Here is a 20,264-nt window from a genome sequence, read left to right as displayed (position 1 = left end):
GCCTTACTGTGCTTTGCGGGCAGTGTATTGTTTACCAGTTGAAGATTTGTGAAAACTCTGTGTCGAGCAAGTCTATCAGCACCATTTTTCCAAGCACGTGTGTTCACTTCATTCTTTGTGTCACATTTTGGTAATTCTTGAAATATTTCAAACTTTTTTATGATTATTATATCTGTTATGGTAATCTGTGATCATTGATCTTTGATGTTACTATTGTAATTGTTTTAGGGTGCCACAAATCATGCCCATATAAGATGGTGAACCTAATAAATGTTTTGTATGTTCTCAGTACTCCACTGACCACCCATTCCCCCATCTTTCTCCCTCGTCTCAGGCCTCCCTATTCCCTGAGACATAACAATATTGAAATGAGGCCAATTAATAACCCTACAACATACTCTAAGTGTTCAACTGAGAGTTTCATATTGCTTGCTTTAAATCAGAAGCTAGAAATGATTAAGCCTAGTGAGGAAGGCATGTCAAAAGTAGAGAGAGGCCAAAAGCTAGGCCTCTTACACCAACTAGCCAAGTTGTGGATGCAGAAGAAAAGCTCTTGAAGGAAATTAAAAGTGCTACTCCAGTAAATACACAAATGATAAGGAAGCCAAACAGCCTTATGGCTGATATGGAAAAAGTTTAACTGGTCTGGACAGAAGATCAAACCAGCCACAGCATTCTTTTAAGCCAAAGCCTAATCCAGAGCAAGGCCCTAACTCCCTTCAATTCCATGAAGACTGAGGGAGGTGAGAAAGCTGCAGAAGAAAAGATAGAAGTTAGCAGACATTGGTCCATGAGGTTTGAGAAAAGAAGCCATCTCCGTAACATAAAAGTGCAAGGTGAAGCAGCAAATGCTGATGTAGAAGCTGCAGCAAGTTATCCAGAAGATCTAGCTAAGATCGTTGAAGAAGGTAGTTATGCTAAACGAGTTTTCAGTGGAGGCAAAACATCCTTCTATTGGAAGAAGGTGCCATCTGGGATTTTCATAGCTAGAAAGGAGAAGTCAGTACTTGAATTCAAAGCTTCAAAGGACAGGTTGACTTTCTCGTTAGGGGCGAATGCATCTGGTGACTTTAAGTTGAAGCCAGTGCTCATTCCCCATCCTGAAAATCCTAGGGCCTTTAAGGCTAACTCTGCTCTGCCTGTGCTCTAGAAATGGAACAGCAAAGCCTGAATTACAGCTCATCTGTTTACAGCATGGTTTGCTGGCTATTTTATGCCCACTGTTGAGACCATATGCTCAGAAAAAAGGGCTTCTTTCAAAAGATGTTTGCTCATTGACAGTGTACCTGGTCATGCAAGAGCCATGGTAGAGATGTGCGGGGAGATGAACGTTTTCATGCCTGCTAACACAGCGTTCATTTTGCAGCCCATGGGTAAAGGAGTAATTTTGACTTTCAAGTCTTATTGTTTAAGAAACATTTTGTAAGGCTATGACTTCCATAGCTAGTGATTCCTCTGATGGATCTACACAAAGTAAATTGGAAGCCTTCTGGAAAGGATGCACCATTCTGTATGCCATTAAGATACATTTGTGATTCATGAGAGGAGGTCAACATATCAACGTTAACAGGGATTTAGAAGAAGTTGACTCCAACCCTCATGGATGACTTTGAGGGGGTTCAAGGCTTCAGTGAGGGAAGTAACTACTGCTGTGGTAGAAATAGTAAAAGAAGTAGAATTAGAAATGGAACCTGAAGATAGTGCTGAATTGCTGCAATCTTGTGATCAAACTTGAACTTCTTGTGAATAGGCAAAGTGAGTAGTTTCTTCATACAGAAACTACTGGTGAAGACACTGTGAATGTGTTGAAATGACAAAAAGGATTTAGAATAGTACACAAACCTAGTTTATAAAACAACAGCAGGGTTGTTGAGAGGATAGACTCCAATTTTTTAAGACATTTCTAGTGTGGGTAAAATATTATCAAACAGCATTGCATACTTCAGAGAAATCTTTTGTGAAAGGAAGAGTCAGCCTATGCAGCAAATTTTATGGTTGTCTTATTTTAAGAACTCACCACAGCCACCCCAATCTTCAGCAACCACCACCCTGATCAGTCAGCAGCCATCCACACTGAGGCAAGACCCTTTACCAGCAAAAAGATTACAACTCTGAAGACTCAGATGATTGTTAGCACTTTTTACCAATAAACTTTTTAAAATGAAAGTGTGTGCTTTTATTAGACATAATGCTATTGCACACTTATAGACCACAGTCTAGGTAAACATAACTTTCACATGCACTGGGAAACAAAAACAATTGTGTGATTTGCTTTTGCAATACAATTTCACTGTATTTCAGTGGTCTGGAACCTCATCTGTAATGTCTCTGAGGTAAGCCTGTATCTTCAGAAACAAAGCAGATCAGTGGCTGCCTTGATGAGGAATAGGAGCAAGGGCTCACTGCAGACATGCACAGGGGAACTTTTGTGGTGATGGAAATGTTCTCAGGCTAGATTATGGTGACATTTGCACAGCTTTCTAAATTTACTAAAACTACTCACAGTGGAACATGTTAGTGCATTCTTGTATTGCTACAAAGAAATACCTGAGGCTGGGTAATTTCTAAAGAAAAGCGGTTTCATTGGCTCATAGTTCTGTAGGCTGTACAGCAAGGATGGCACCAATATCTGCTTGGCTTCTGGTGAGGCCTTAGAAAGGTTACAATTCTGGTGGAAGGCTAAGTGGGAGCAGGCATGTCACATGGCGGATATGGAGCAACAGGGAGAGGGAGGTGATGCCAGATTCTTTTAAACAACCAGATCTCATGTGAACTGAGAACTCACCTAATCACCAAGGGGATGGTGCTACACCATTCATGAGGTATCTGCTCCCATGATCCAGTTACCTCCTGCCAGGCCCTGCTTTCAACGCTGGGGATTACATTTCAACGTGAGATTTGGAGGGGACAAATATCCAAACCGTATCAGAAGAACGTTATGGTATGGTATATTCATGTTATTAATAAAGCTGTTAAGAAGTAGCTTTCTAAAATTCTATTGTAAGGTCATTCACGATCATGGAAATTTTCATGAGCAATAATTTATTTGGGTCAGAAACTTCAAGAAATTTAGCAGACTCTCCATGGAAACTAGGGGCTTTTATATTTTGAAGAAAGAGTGGAAAAACATGTCACTATGCATTTTTAGGCCCAAACCTTCCATGTCTCTGGAGTCCTCTTGACATTTACAAGCCTAAGGACTTGAGCTGTGGTACTGTCTCCAACCTCTCTTACCTCTTATTTCCATTTTTTTTAAACTTGAACTTTGTGACCTGCCTTAAATTTCCCATGTTCCCGACCTCAATTCCTGTTCATTATTATTGCTCCACCCTCTCTTCATCGTTGTGTTTCCTCCTGCCCCACCCAGTAAACTGATCCTGACTTCTGATTGTTCCTTTCGCGTAACTGTTTTATTAATTTTTACTTGCTTAAAAAATCTCTTCTGCCATTTTTAGCCCTGGGCTCCACTCTAGCTCTGATTAAGCCTGCCACACTGGCTCAAAAGGAAAGGCCATTCTTTGATTCTTTTGAAAGATGATGACTTAGGTTTTTGCCATATTTGCCACATTAAATGTCTTCCAGAGATGATTCGGTAGAAGACTGAAGATTGAAGATTAGAGCCACAGTGAGAAATCAGGGATTAAGATACAGATTTGGTCCCCACCTCAGTAGAAAGAACAGTGAGCCAAAAGGTAAATCTTGTGAGATACTACAAAGTCAAGGGATAGAAAATAACTAGAAACCAGGAAAAGGCCTTTTTTTTTAAGAGTTACAAATTAGAGCTGTATACAGAAAGGTTTTATTTTTACCTTGAATTCTCTAACTTAATCATTGTAGTGAATACTAACTGCTTGAAAGAAAACCAAGAGCCATAGAATAGACCAATTTGGAGAAATTATTTAACGTTATTTAAAAAATCTATATAAAATCCTCACTGGGAAAAACAAGTGTCTTTTTTGTTTTGTTTTGTTTTGTTTTTTGAATAAGCTGGTCATTAGATCTTAAAAGACAACCTTATTTATGTGAAACACACACCCGACTCTGAAACTGCCTCACCCACTAGGTGGCAAAAGTAAGCTGCCAGAGAGACACCGAACAGCTGGGCTCCTAACCCTGTGGGAGCAGTTGTCACTGCTTCCTAAGTGTTGCATCCCCAAAACTGTCATTTTGAAAAATTCAAACACTCTCTATATTTGAAATGTATAGTCTATGCAGTCCTTAAAGTCTGTAAAATAAAGGAAGGAAAAGTGAGTCTATAACTTGTGTTGATTTTTGATAGCAATATGAATATTTCATGACAGTATTTCTTTCACATGAAACACTAAAGAAAAAATGACTGCGGTCATTGATAATTTTGTCTCAGGAGTACTTGGGAAATGCCAAGTATTGAAGAACCCGGTGCCAAATTATCAGTTTCATTTTAAGTAAGCTGTTGTATCTGGTAGTAGCTGGTAGGAAGCTGTTAGAAGTCATTTTTAAGCTAATGTCACTTTCGGTTACTTCCCGCTCCGGGCTTTCATGAATCTGAAAAGTTCTGGAGGTCCTTCTGATTATATGGGTCTTAGAATATGTGGAAAAATGACCTAAGACATTTATTAAGGTCACCAAATAATGGTCTGCTTTCATTTTAATATTGACATCAATAGCAATATCCCTCTTCTTTCTTTTTATATGTCTTTTACTTTGTCCTCTTGTCTCCAGATATTTTAGAAGGGCAGCAGACTATTGCTTTCATTCTAATAGAAACTGACTCCCTCTCTAAGGTTGGTCAGGCCGCTGGGACCGTCAAAGAGAAATAGAGTTGCCCTGTGGTGGTGTTCTACAAAGCCGGTAAACAGTATAAAATTTACGGGGACATTTCTCAATCTCAGCCAAGAGACAAATTTTCACTTTCTTCCCCTGAAGTACCTGCTCAGATATTAACATTGCATCACTTGTTTAATTATTTAATATTCTAATTTTACACTTGGTCTAAACCAAAAGTTTAAGAAGCGATTAATATTCTAATTTTAAAAAGCAGCTAGTCATTATTTATTCATTCAACAAAATCAACAAACATTTATTTAGTATCCCTATGTGCCAAAAAAAAAAAAAGTACTGTTGGTTTTTAAACACGAATCAAGGCAGTCGAGTATTTTGTTCTTGTTTTAGATAAGTAATTCGCAAATTGTAATTCACTGTTTAGATCAATTCCATGAAAAGAAATCCTATTTTATTAATTCTTCCGTTCCAGGCTTTTCAATTTATGTAGGTGATAGAACTCCCAACAGAGAATCATGTATCATCCCAGGAAATGAGCCTCGCTATTACTTTAAGCCTCATTGATTTGGAGGTTTTAAAATTTGACCACTTCAATAGGGTAGTAAAAAATATATATTCAGCAAAACTTCATTATAAAGCACTTTGGTGTACTATGTATTCATTTACGTTTTATGTCAAATGATATCTCCTGTGTACACTGTGCTATGCAGCGTGTCTTTTCCACAGCTGTGAGGGAACCTATCATTCAGACCTTTTACTTAGCTCCCAACATCAGTCTTGTTATGGGCTTCTACTGTCTCCTTTTATGAATGAGACTGATCTCTATTCTTACCTCCAATCAAATTTATAACTTAAGAGATTAATCGTTCCTATTGTTTGCTTTTGAAAGGAGATTGCAGGCAATAACAGTTTTTTCCACTGGTTTCTATGGTGATAGCTCAAATAAGAATAAATCCAAAATAAAAAACTACGATAACATAAAAGTTAATTATTCAATAAACCTTTGTTGAATATCTGCCTCATGTAAGCCAGTGTGACAGTATGTGCCCATGTGGATTTTAAAGCATGTATAAAAAAATGGATGCTGTCCCTAAAAATTAAATTATAATTAGAAGAAAATCTGTAATGTAAACAACAATATGTAACTGGCCTATAAGATATACGAGCAAAATGCTTAAGTAGTTTTAGAAATGGGGCAGGAATGATTTGCACTAAGAAAATTTTATGCTGAAGATGGCCTTTGAAGGATGAACCAGGGCTCCCTCTAGGCAATAGAGAAAAAAGTCATTTAATAAAAGGTATTTGGGCCTTTTACTAGCTAGAGCTAACATGGGCCTAGACACTGAGTGGGGAGGCGCAAAGTCATTTATTTGACTTTTCGTTGAGGTATAGCGTTGATCTCTGGATATTAGTGGAAACAAGGGTTAGAACGTGAGGTACAGGTCAGACAGTGAAGCATCTTAGACACTAGGATGGCGAATTTGAATTCTATCCAGTGGATCGAGGGAAGTTAAGAAAATTTGCAAGCATTATGGCTAATGTACTGGTATAGGACATGTACAACAGTTAGGTGAAGCAAGAGTTAAGTTAAAAAATTCATTTGAGGAATGTCTTTTCTGGTGCTTCTGCAATTCTGTGGAATAGGTATCATAATAATGTTCTGTTGGTAACATTTATTATAAATGGTTCAAATCAATAATTTTTATTTAATTGGGAACATATATCCTAAAATATTATGTAATAAAGGAAAATCTTACTGTAACTTCATGGGTGTTAGTTCTGCCTAATTATTAGCCATTAAAAAATCCAATTTTAAGAAAATGTTTTCCACAAATTAGGTAATTTGGATTCTGGGGTTTTTGAATACCAGCAGAAGGAGCCCTGAGAAGCATCTCCTGTGTCCTACTTCTGCACACACACTCTACCCCCAAGTGGCTAACAGAAATGGAAACCTGCTTTCTTTCTCTGCTCCAAATAGGTACTTTCTCAGGATTAGTTGCTCCTGGAGAAGAAGCAATAGATAATTGAAAACATCTTAATTTATTTACATTTATATTTTGGTTGAATTTGTGAGCCAAAAGAGCAGTTGACAGATGTCTTGGCCAATAAACAATAATTTTATTAAACTTGCTTTTGGAAATACTTGTTGAATTTTATACCTTTTTTTTCATTAAGGCCAAAATTATGAATTCTGTGATGGGTAAGGGAGAACAAAGGCAAAGAAAAGTCCAAGATTCTTTCCCCAGAAAAACATGTTAACATCATACTAGAATATGCTCAGGAAGCTCTGACCTAAGTTTTTACCTTTAGAGATTTAGAGTCTGGGAAATGTTTTACTTACACATACTGGGGAAGATTTATAGAGAAGTGAAAGGTACTAGTATACTTTCATAGATAAGGCATCTGGAGTGTGTGTATATAGGGTGTATAACATAATACCAACAAATGTAATAGATATTTAAAATTTTAAGATGTCAAATATAAATATACAATTCTAAAATAGATCATAATTTGCCATTAATATCTGTTTTCTTTGTATAGAGATGTATTTCCATTTAAAAGCCTAATGTTACTCAAGATAAATTTTGAAGGCCTAAAGTACGTCATTCTCTTTTTCTTATTAAATCACATTTTAATGAAGGTCCAGTACTTTTATTTAGTAAATATTCAACTGGGAGGGTTTCTGCAGTTTTTTTTTTTTTTTTTTAAGTAGAAAAGTTTGCACAAAAGAAGTATTTTCTTATTACCAAATTAGTTACTTTGAAGTATCTGGCAGATTACATCAGTCTCTTATTTGAATTGGTACTACAGAAGACATCTATTGTACATCATTAGTGATGCATTAAATTGGTTATTTATGTTTTAAAGTCTAAGCATAGTAGAATCTTCTGTGTTAGCCTTCGAAGACTGCTTTTATAATACAACATTTTGAAATGAGTAAAGTTGTCTTTTTGGTTTAGTTAATGCATCATTGGAGAACTTAAAGATTTTAGCCTCTAACCACCCATCTCCTTGTTTAGCAGAATGTGAGAAAATTATGCAAATTCCTTTGTATTTTAATGAAAAAGTATTATTATTTGTGTAATCACTTTAATATTCAGAGGTAAGAAAATAATAAAACAGAAGACATTGATCATATCATTAGTCTTAATTTAGTCTTCTAAACCTTTAAACAGAGTAAGTTTAAAATATACTGTGCAATTTTATCATGGTCATATAACACTTGTCTCTTCTTATTGCCACTAAGATCATATGGTTATTTTTAAAATAGAAAATATAACTAGCAGAAATCACATTTTCAACTTTTTTTTTTTAAAGTGTACCAATGAAAAACAGGGCCAACAATATTTTTTTTACTAATCACTGGCAGAAATGAGCATATTTTGTTAAAGGTTTCCCACAAAATACTGTGTAACTTAATACTAGGGATAATTTGACTACAGTGAGCCCTCAACATCTGTGGATTCAAATAACCAGTGATCAAAAATAATTGGAAAAAAAATTCACAAAGTTTCAAAAAGCAAAACTTGAATTTGCCACATGCCAAATAGTATGTTGAATCCATACCAGTGAAGTGATATGTAAGCATTGTATTAGGTATTACAAGTAATCCAGAGATCATTTAAAGTATATGGAAGATGTGCATAGATTATATGCAAATACTGTGCCATAAAAGGACTTGAGCATCTGTGGATTTTGGTATCCATGGGCGTTTCTGGAACCAATATTCCATTGCTTCTGAGAGACCACTATATAGGAATAGTTTGAACTTTTTGCTTGCTTAATGACTAAATATATACAGTACCATAATAGCTTGTCAGATAGACTGGCAAAGAATGGGACTTATGCTTTTTTGAACCCCATATGATACTGGACACATATATGTTATTTAATAAGAACCCTCAGTAATGACCTCATCTCTTAATTCTCTGAGAAAGTATAAGATAAATAAAATAAAGGCATGGAGCCCCAGCGTCAGCTCAATCCATGAGAGCACCAATTTCTTGACTATCACTGCTTGTCTTCGACAGAGGTATTTCACTTCTGATTAGCGTTATTCCGTACCCCGTGGTCTAGAACCCATATGCAAGGATATCTTACTTCTGGGACTTGTTTTCTCGGTAGTTGCTCTTTACCTTTATCTTCTTCTCCAGTGAAAGCTCTCCCTCAACTTACAGATGTCTTCCTAATTCCAACAGTCTTCCACCTCCACCATTCTGTCTTTTTTGAGCTATTATTTTCTTTCTTTCCTCAATTGCCAACCTTTTTCTACTTTCTCACCTCTTCTTCACTCTTAGACAATATAGTGAATACAGGATGGTTACCATCCCAGACACCATTGCGACTGCCCTGGCTGCAGTCACCCTTGCCCTACTGATTGCCAAATACAAAGGCCTGTGCTCAGACTTCCTCCTACCTGCCCTTTCTGCAGGATTGCCTCCCTCCTTTGTGGAGCCACCTTTTGCCATTACTGACTTATCTCTTCCTTTTGGCTCTCTGTCTTCTGCTGGCCCCTTAAATGCTATCGTGCCCAGGGCTTTATCCTTGGTATCTTGGGTCCACTTGGGTTCTATCCACTTCCAAGTAGTGCACTACTGGCCACATTTTGATGCCCTCTCAACCTCGATGTTTAGCCATGACACCATGTATCAGTTAGGGTTCTCCAGAGTAACAACTAACAGGATATGTATGTATTGCCAGAGTAGGTGGGGGTGAGACTGATTGATTTTAAGTAATTGTTGCACATGATTGTGGGGGCTGGCAAGTCCAGAATCTATACTCCAGGTAAGTGGGGTGGAAGCAGGCAGAGTTAATATTGCAGTCTTGAGTTGAAGGTATGCCAGCAGGATGGAACTCAAGCATGATTTCTGTGTTAAAGTCTTAAGGCAGAATTCCTTCTTCTCTGGGAATCCTAAGTTTTTGCTCTTAAGGTCTTCAGCTGATTGAATAAGGTCCACTCACATTATGGAGGGTAATCTGCTTTATTTGATCAGCTGATTTATATATGTTCAACACATCTGCAAAATATCTTCATCTAGGCTAGTGTTGGACCAAGCAGCTGGGCACCACAGCACAGCCAAGTTGACACATAAAATTAACCCTCGCATTCCCTTAACAGTTCGATATTTATGTCTCATGGAATAGTTGAAAAACATATGGGTACAGCTTTGACACTTGGTTCATATACTCACTAGCTGGGTTGACTTGGGCAAGTTTCTTAATCTCTCCAAATAGCAATTCCCTTGTTTACAAAATAAGAACTATAATTATTAGTCTATGTGTTTGTCTTTATGATTTCTTTTAATGTCAGCTCCATGCCTATCATAGTGCCAGTTATACAAATACTTGATGAACAAATGAAGTGCATAAAAATGAAAGCAGTAAAGAGACTTGAGTTTTGATGTCACCCCAAAGGAGAGTTAGATTTGGACTTCAGAATAGGATAAAGTTTTTGACTCACAAAATTTTCTAGCAAAAAAAGTAAACATGCATACCTACTAAATGTATAGTGTATTTATTTACCTATGGAATCAATGCAGGCCACAGTGTATACACACATATAGACTGTACTGTGTACATATGCTCTATGGCCATATGTTCAACAAACACTGACTGTCTCCTAAATGCCAGGCAATGTGCTAGGCATGGACCATACTACCTTTAGCGTTCCCTTGCCTTTGCCTTTATTACTTTCTTCACTGGTCTCTGACATGTAATAGATAATTGCCTGGAGGAATTATAGGGGACTACAGCATAGCAATAATGTTTACCTTTTTCCCCCCAAGAAATAAGGTAATATTATGTGGCAGGCTGGCTCTGCTAAATGTTCATTAAATAATATAAATCATGTAGAAAGTGAACTTCAGCTGACATGATTTTATCTTATTGGCAAATTTGCAAAGACAGTGTGTCCTGTGCTAGATATTAAGAGATCAGTATATAATGTTGCCACCTATAAATATGTTTTATCATTACCAGCTTTCATTGTGTATTTGTTAAAACAAAATGTAGAGAATTGCAGAAACACCTTTTGTATTTTGACAAAGAATGTGAGATGTTTTATTCACTTCTTTTAAAGAAATTCTGTTATGGTAATTATAGTGATACAGAAACACTCCAGTGTGTTATTACTAGTCTGTTAAAAGTTTGAGGGGGAAAGATAAGGTTCAAAAGATTATAGTAACATCAGGGAGAACGTTTATATAATTTTTGTAAAGTTTGGTATAAAAACGATAAGCTAGTTGAAATTATGTATGATTGTACCTGGAGATAAATCACTTGCAGAGGTTCTATTGCAAGTGTAGCTGATAACTTGAAAAGTTGTCCTGTGATGCAAGTAGGTTCTACTTCAGTCTTTATTACTGAGGGCTACTTCCTAGCTAATAGCTGTTTTGTTTTGTTTGTTTTGTTTTGTTTTTGAGACAGAGTTTCGCTTTTATTGCCCAGTCTGGAGTGCAATGGCACAATCTCGGCTCACCACAACCTCTGCCTCCTGGGTTCGAGTGATTCTCCTGCCTCAGCCTCCCAAGTAGCTGGAATTATGGGCATGTGCCACCATGCCTGGCTAATTTTTTGTATATATATATATTTTTTTTAGTAGAGAGGAGGTTTCTCCATGTTAGTCAGGCTGATCTTGAACTCCTGACCTCTGGTTATCTGCCCACCTTGGCTTCCCAAAGTGCTGGGATTACAGGCATGAGCCACTGCACCCAGCCATAGCTAATAGTTTATACGTTTTTCTCAGTTATGACCTGAGTACCAGCTTTTGTATCACCTGTTTTAATGAACATGGCCTTTCCCAATAATGAGTTGCCAAGAATTATAATGATATTTATTATTGAATATCGATTTGCTTATACCAAATGTGGTTCACTATAATAAAGCCCTTTAATAATCTTAATAATTTAGACTACATGAAACAAAGCAGAAATTAAATAAGCTTTATTGCCATAGCCGTGATTTTGGATGTTTATTCACTTTAAAACCAGTCTTACGATTCTTATGATTACGTAAAGATCTAAAGCTTCAGATTAAAGCCAAATCTGCATCACAGAATATGAAATGGGGACTTGGCAATTATTTAATAGACTTAAGCCAATTTAATAGATGAAGTAATCCACTTTCTGTGAGGTTGAGTTCAGAAGATAATTGCCAGTTCTTTGCTTCTTAATGATTGTTCAATGTTAGAAAAAAAATCATCCAGAATTTTAAACTGCCAGATAAGAATTAATGAACCTCTCCTGATGAAAGTAGATGTTCCGTGGAAGCGTTTGATCTATGATTTTCATATACTTGTGCTGAATTTTATGCTAATTTTATTAATATATTAATTTTGACAATAAAGTAATAAAAATTTAAAAACTGAAAGGACTATTAACAACTGTCTAGGTCTGTGCTATCCAGTACGTTAACTGTTAGCCACATGTGGTTATTGAGCATTTGAAATTTGGCTCATCCAAATTGGGATGTGTGCTCTAAGAATAAAATGCACACTGGAGTTGAAAGGCAGCACCAAAAACAAAAGAATGTGAATGATCTCATTAATAATTTTTTATTAATTAAATGTTGAAATGGTAATATACTGTGTTGGTTAAATAAATAATATTATTAAAATTAATTTCATCTGTTTCTTTTTACTTTTTAGCTGTGGCTATAAAAATTATATATGTAGCCTGCATTATATTTCTGTTGGACTGTGCTGGCCTAGATCAACACTTTTATTTCAAAGATGAGAAAATTAAAGCCCAAAGAAGTAAAGGGATTAATCTAAACATATACAACCTATAAATGGCAGAGCTGATACCCAAACCCAGGCTTTGTGATACCTGATACAGTTCTTTCATTTCTAGCACACTTCCTTCAAATGTGGCAGTTACAACACACAGACACGTACACATTCCAGAACATATGCATCTAAGTAAGCTTCAGCTCCTCCAAAGTGGTCATCTTTGCATCTTGGGAGGCTGTGTATGCATATTTTAGTAACACATTTAGGTTTCCACTTTCAGAAACATCTTTGGAATTTTCTAAACATTCTTTTGATAGGAAATTTGTATATTTTTGAGGTGACTTTGATTTTTTGAAATAGCTACAAGTTATATGGAGGTGTCTGCTAAGTAATGCTGGGTGTCTGAAAATGTGTTCATAAAAGAGAGCAGCTTCTTGTGTGTACATATGTGTGTGGAGGGAGACAAACTTGAGGTGGACACTCGTGAAAGAGAGGGTTCCGAATGGAATTCGACGACTATATGAACCAGTTGTCGCTTCCCTAGATGAATGTGCATAAAACAATACTCATTTATATACATGATTTTTAGATATTTTAATCGTTGTTTTATAGTCACATTTTTCATTAGATAAATCCATAAATAGTGTTGACTATACATTATATATATATATATTTGGCTTTATGAATTATTCCTTTATGATTTAAGTAAGGGCAATATTTAATATTTAATATATTCAAATATGAGCAAATTAAGCAATAAAAAGTATAAACTTTTATTGACATTTTATTTGAACACAATAAGGAATTAAATCATTTGGCAAAGTAACTGATATGTTTTTAAAAATAACTTGTTAGAAGAAAAATGTAAATGTTTAAGATAAACTTCCTTTAACATTTTGACTATTTCTTATTAACCATTAAAAAAATCCTCAATTCCAATTAAGTGGCAGAATACTTCTACTTTATTTGCTATCTGATGCTAAGTATTTGTATACCTGAGAGGAAAAAGCATAATTTAACAGCCTGCAAAATGAAGAAATCCTTCTGAGGTCTACTATACAGTATAATATTAACTTATTATAGATACTCAATATTTATAAATTACTGACTAGCATAAGCATATTCCCTTATATGTCACCAAATTTTATATATAGAAATGTATGTGGTACTTAAAATACCTGGACAGACCAACTCACTACTAATTTGAATATATCAATTTCCTTGCTTGATATTTACACCCAACCATCCTAGAATGTGGTACAAAGTAGATTTATTGTTTCCATTGAAAATGAAAACTATCATACCCAACAAATAAGAATAAAACAAACAAGAATAAAAACTCCCCTCTTTATCAGCAGAATCCATTGATTTATAAATGGGAATACAGTTTAAGCTTTTAATATGAATATATGATAGAAGAATCCTGAGAATATGTGCTTAGTTACACATGACCTTCTGGGCTTTGCAGCATCTTATGGTTCATCTCCATTTTAATGGCTCAACACAATTGGAAGGACTTTGCTTTTCCTTCTGCGTACATGCAAATCAGTCATCTACAAAATTTAAAATGTTATTTATTAACAAAACTTCCCTTAAAATTTAAGATCATATTTCATGAAAGTTTTAGGATTTCTAATTACAATGCAAGTGGCATACAATTTACTGTTGTTATAGATTATTTTTAAAAGAGTCTTTGCTCTGAGCCATGTTGTAGATTTTTAATAGAAGGTGGCACAAACACTACTGTACTTTCATATTGTCTAAAAATGTGGAAAACTTTGATACTCAAATCAACTGATCAAGCAGAACCAGTTTTATTTTATATCTTCTTTTGACATTTGCCATAGATGAACTTGAAAATTATTCAGTCATGCTATGTTTTAAGAGAAGTTAAACTTCATTAAGTGCAAAAATAAACAAGTGTCTATTAATAGAGGTTAAAATGTCAGTTTGGAAAAATGGTATTTTGAAAAATTAAACATGCTCTTTGTAAATCACCTGCCATCATGCATATACACACACTGAGAGAGTAAGAGAGACAAAGAGAATTTTGAGATGAATACCCACATACCTACCACTTAAATTGTATAATTAATATTTTGCTATATTTGTTCATCTCATCTTTCTATTTAAGTGGGTTTCTTTTAACCCATCTCGTTTTTGAATTGAATTTCAAAGAAAGAAATAGATATCTGTATACTCCCTCCACCGCAAGTTCTTTAGCATGGGTGTCATTAAACGTGAGTTCAGTATTTACTTATGGTTCCTTTTTTCTTTTAGGATAAAGAACAAAGTATACAGATCTTAAGTGTACCAGTTGACAAGTTATGATCATATGCTTGTGCAACTCAGACCCCTATCAAGATATAAAACATTGTCATCACAATAAGAAGTTCTTTCATATCGCTTTTCAGCAAATCTCAGCCCACGCGACCCTCAAAGGCAACCGTTGTTCCAACCCTTATATAAATGAACTGTAATCCTCCTTTTACTCAGTGAAGTGTTTTTGAGATTCAGTCCTGTTGTGTGTATCCATGATTTGTTTCTTTCTGTGCTAAATAGTATTTCATTGCATAAATACAGTTTGTTTATTCATTTTCTTTTTGATAGACACCTGAGCTGTTTCCAGTTTGCTGTGAGCATTCTTGTATAAGTCTTTTGCGGACATGGTTTTTTCTCTTGCGTCAATCCCTAGAGGTGGAATTGCTGGGTCATAGGGTAGGTGTGTGTTTTATATAAGAGACCATTTGACACTCCCACCAGCGATGTATGAAACTTCCAGTTGCTGCATATCCTTGCCAACATTTGATATTGACCTTTTAATTTTAGCCATGCTGGTGGGTGTGTAATGGTATCTCATTAGGGTTTTAAATTTTTACTCCCTAATGACATAACGTTGAGTACTTTTTCCTGTGTTTATTGGTTATTTATCTTTCTTTGTGAAAAGTCTATTCAAATTTATGTCAATTTTAAATTAGGTTGTTTGTCTTTTCGTTATTAAGTTATAGGAGTTCTTTATATATCTTATCCAAACCCTTATGTTTTGCAAATGTTTTCTCTTAGTCTGTGGCTTCCTTATTCATTTTCTTATCAATGTGTTTTCATGAGCAGAATTTTTAAATTTTGATGTAGTTCAATTTATGGTTTTTATTTTATGGTTATTTATCTTTAAGAAACTTTTTCCTCTTCTCAATTTGTGAAGATTTTCTCCTTTGTTTTCATCTAAAAGCTTTATAGTTTCAGCTTTTACATTCAGGTCTAAGGTAGACCTCAAGTTAAATTTTGTATGTGATGTTAGGAAGAAGTTGAAATTTATTTTTTCCACATGGATATTCAGTTATTCTGATATAAATGGATTTTCTTGGCATTTTTTAAAAAATCAAATGACAAATAAGTGTAGGTCTGTTTCTGGGCTCTCTGTTCTGTTCCATTGATCTATTTACTGTTACTACTGTAGCTTTATATTAAGTGAATAGTGATTTTTAACAGCTGCATGTTTGCAGTATGTATATATACCTTTATTTTACCACCAGTTTAATTTCCAGCTTTGTCTTACCGTAAAAAATACTGCCATGATAATCTTTGCAAATATATCTTTCCTCACTTGTTGAATTATCTCCTCAGCATTCTATATGTAGGAATGTTGGGTCAAAGGATGAATGCATTTTTCATTTTGATGTGTAAATCCAGTCTGTCTTTTACACTCCCATCAACGTTTGCATTAGAGTACCTGTTTCCTCATAGCATATGAAGAATTAAACTTCTAAAAGATGGATTTTAATAACAAGAATTAGTGAACTTGGACCCTAAGAGGTTTGTGTATTTATATGTGTGTGTATGTTGATGGGATTGGCATTTACTTTTCTTCCTACTTTTTAACTCTGAATCATGTAGAAAGTATTTTCAAGAGGGTACTTATCTAGGAAGCATCTTGTCAATTGGAGGTGATTTACTAAGCCTCGAATTCCATTTTAGCGTTGGCTGGTAATGACCGTGCATTGATGGAGGCAGTAGGAGAGGTTGACTAAGGTAATGAGGACTGCTGTGATTGTGGAGTCACCTCTGAGAACTTTCACTGAACTCTGTACTTAGGCTTTCCAAAACAACTAAAAAAAATCATTGAACAATAGAAAACAGTCTGAGCTCATTTAATGGATACCTGGTAATTTTCTGACATAATAGTAGCTTGTATGGCATAGTTTACAATGCTGATCTGAGTCAGTAACAAAGAAATGCTTTATTGTTTTTGTACTCTATATTTCCACTAAACTCCTAAATGTTGAAAGTAGAAAACACATCTTGGTACTGGGCCTCTTCTCACCCCAGCCCCCACCTCTACATCTTGGTGGTGTGGGGAAGGAATTTTCCATTAACTCTCTTTCTCTGTGGCCAGCTTAAAGGAAAATAATCAAAACATGCCAAATCAGAAAAACACTGAACCATGAGATTTTACTCAGTTTAATGGTTTCTTCCCTTGAGTATTTTTACATTGCTCAAAGAAGGCTACTTCTTAAGGATAAGTATAGTGAACTAATTTTGAACTGAGGAGTCAGAAAATGGAAGTTCTAGTCCGAACACATCAACAAGTAAATATTTGGCAAATCACTTAAAGCTCTGTAGGCCTTAGTTTCCCCATCTGTGAAATCATGGGTTTGATCTTTGTTATCTTCAAGATTCTTTACTGTCCTAAATAATTCTTCGATTCAATCTGTTCCAAATTTCTAACTTAGGATAAAAGTTTTTTGAAAATAAGATTTTATATGTAACTTAGCTAATTTTTTTAGTTAAAAAAAAAAAAAAGCAAAAGCGCACATTTTAAAAATGCATCTAAATGCCTTGAACAACTATTTCCCCATCCCTACATGCTGTGCCTTCCTAAATAATCCCAGAGTAAAGTCTAGGACAATTTTTTGTGCACAAGTACACACAGAAATGTTAGGGGAAATAGACTGTATGCCTGCCTGTTTAAGTCACCTGTTGAGAAAATAGGCAACTATTGACAAGTCTGATTCATGGCTGAGTGACTGCTTTGCTAGCCTTCACATGATCCCCACAGAGCAAAATCTTTGACCGCCTGCTAAACAAGGTCTGTTTGAAGTTTCTTTTTAACATTTCCAAAACGTTAATTCAGCAGGATGTCTCCTCTGGGGTTCTCCATGTCACCAAATCAGCAGCTGTTGAAATCCATTCACTTCAGCATGAAATGTTTTCATAAGTGCTTTTTTTATTTGTGACAACAGCAAAGTAAATATAAGACTAAAATTCTACCTCATTCAACATTTACATGTGTTAAAACTGCTTCTGATTGTAGTTTACATTCATGGTGTTTATTTCCAGGCATTAATACTAACAGACAGTTTTACTGCAGAGGATTTGAAATCAGCCTTGCCTGTAAAATATACTATACCATGAATTTCTTTTCAGAAACTTTAAACATTCATACTTTGAATATGTAAGAACTTACAACTTTAAAGCAGAAGTGTATGTTTCTTATGAAGCTCTAATTTTTGTGATTTTTGTGTCATTTTTGTACCAGTTTAGGGTACCTTTAAATCTCCGGATGAACTATTTGTTAATTTTGCATGGCACTATTTATCAATGCTTTAAGAAATTTCCTACTTTAGAAGGAAAATATTGAGCTTCCAGAGAAATTAACAGGATAAAGTAATGTAGAATTCTTGTGGTAAAGAACTGAGGACCAGCAAAATCTGATGGTAAAGATAAGGCACGGCAACTTCTACAGATTATATTGAATTGTTTGAATAGAGCTATACTCCTTAGAGCTGGAATCTTTTATTCCTTCTAAGTAAAGGCCATGTATCTTTGATTGCAGAGTTAAACATGAGAACTGCTACGTTGTCTCAACATGGATTGAGCTAAGTTCCTTTTAATGTTTATTCGGGTTTTTAAAGACTTAAGTGTAGTTTTATAAGTTCATTAGCTTGCTTCAATCTTTGAGATGCATTTCACCTTCATATTATCAAATTTCATTACATGAAAAGAATTATCAGATCAACCCATTATACAGCCTAGCAGCATGAAGTCTTTTTCCATCCACAGGGAGAATATTGTGTAAATCAGGCTCTCGGGTTTCAGTGGGAGGCAGAGGGTTGCGCAGTGTCCATTTGTCAAGTTGATGGCACCGCAGTGAGGTTACATTAGCTTGTCTTTGAACAGAAGTGAAATCTTATGCGAAGCTCCCCTTGCTGTCATTTACACTAACATCCATCCTCTTAAACCAAGGCCTCTGAGAAAAACAAAGTGATGGCACAATATAATCAGTCACTCAAGTTGTCTGTCATCTGTTTTCTTAAGGAAATGACTTTTAAGTTACTGGAGCAGAGAACTGTAGAAAATTAACAAAGGTTGTAGTAGTAAAAGTAGGTGGAATTTTTTAAAACTGCAGATGTCTTTCTGAGAAGATTTTATATGCAGAATGCCAAAAAGGATTTCCCCCCTCTCTTTCATAATGAATCTCATGAAAAGTATTACTTCCTGAACAATAGACCTACTGCTGTTAACAACTGGAGTCTTTCTTGCTCAATGTGAGTACATGTTAATGCTCCTAAGAAACTTTCTGCAGAACTGAGTCTATAAAACTCTCAGCCTCAGTAGGTCCTCTGACAATTAGCTCACCAAGTTTGAATTCAGAGCTATCCGAATTTCAGTTATGTAACGGCAAATCTTGCATATAGTAGTAAACTGCTTTACAGCAAATGGTACTTCAAGTATAAATGATTGGAATTTCATTACTTAATACTACACATAGACAATTCCTTTAAAGCCCTAACTGTATTGCCAATGGTGGTCAGTCTAAGTCTGGTGATCAAATTTGCAGGTTTTATTTCCCTAAGCCTGCTTTATGGGCTGAAACACTCAGGTCATTTGCACCCTGTCTCATTCATCATGAAGTAGTTAAACTCAGATTGTTAAACCAGGAGAGATTAGCTGACAGACAACAGTACATTAGATTAAGACCTCCATCGATTGTACTTAACTATTTATCCATCTCATTTGTGTGTCATTTATAGCAAACTATGTTTTTTTAAAATGGAATTTAAAAGAAGCCTGAAGAGCATTTTTAAATGAGGGAAAATAAGCTTATTGCCTTATAGTCTCTTTCCAGTAATGCAATTAATATTTTTTATCATTGTCATTTGCCCTCTCAGTAACTAATATTGAAGGCCTCTTGAAAAGGAAATAATGGATCATTGTGCTTAAACATAAGGGAAGTCACTATTTTGTTTGCTTTGTAGACATTTTTTCTTTAGTTACATTGTTGGTTTTTAAAAAGTAGTAAATTTGAAAAAAAAATTCCTTCTGCTGAAATTATTGCTAACAGCAGTATATCCAATCTTCTTTACAACTATTCTAGAAAATCCCTTAAGAATTGATAGAAAAAAAATTGACTCTGACTTCTTAGTATCTGGGAAAGAGAAAGTTAGATTATTCAGAAAAGAAATAAATGAGTACTTATTTGAATTCAGAGCTCAATGTATTTTACAAAATACCACTGTCATTAATTCCTCTGCCCCACAATGAGTTATTAAACGTTGTATTATATAGAAGCTTTACTGTTTTCTTCTCTTTTGAAACTTATGAGAACATTTGGAATTGGTGAACTTCTGAGAGACCCAGGAGATCAATCTTGATTAGTTTATTTTCCTTAGCAAAGATTTTGATAGCCTGGTATGGCTTTTTTTTTTTTTTCAAGGATTCCTGATTTCCCCTGTTGAGGGATGAAATATTGTTAAAAGCAACTCATAATGAAACA

At 35.2% G+C, this 20,264-nt stretch overlaps 1 protein-coding gene across 17 annotated transcripts in view; it reads left to right on the top strand.

Moving 5' to 3' along the window:
• The window catches only part of STAU2 (staufen double-stranded RNA binding protein 2), a 355,158-nt gene that overhangs the window by 265,356 nt on the left and 69,538 nt on the right, over positions 1–20,264 (top strand). The window contains exon 16 of one of the 17 annotated variants that reach the window (XM_064384276.1): positions 11,184–11,309. The exons of 15 other annotated variants lie outside the window; for them this stretch is intronic. In XM_064384276.1, the coding sequence (XP_064240346.1) occupies positions 11,184–11,294 (111 nt within the window). In that variant the 3' untranslated portion in view covers positions 11,295–11,309. Of the gene's footprint in view, positions 1–11,183; positions 11,310–20,264 lie in introns of those variants that run through there. One more of the 17 variants, XM_064384280.1, reaches the window with a different exon arrangement.

The sequence above is a fragment of the Aotus nancymaae genome, unplaced genomic scaffold (genome assembly GCF_030222135.1).
Source record: "Aotus nancymaae isolate 86718 unplaced genomic scaffold, 86718_ANA_hifiasm-v0.15.2.pri h1tg000036l, whole genome shotgun sequence".
NCBI lineage: Eukaryota > Metazoa > Chordata > Mammalia > Primates > Aotidae > Aotus > Aotus nancymaae.
This window is presented reverse-complemented; position numbering and strand designations above follow the sequence as displayed.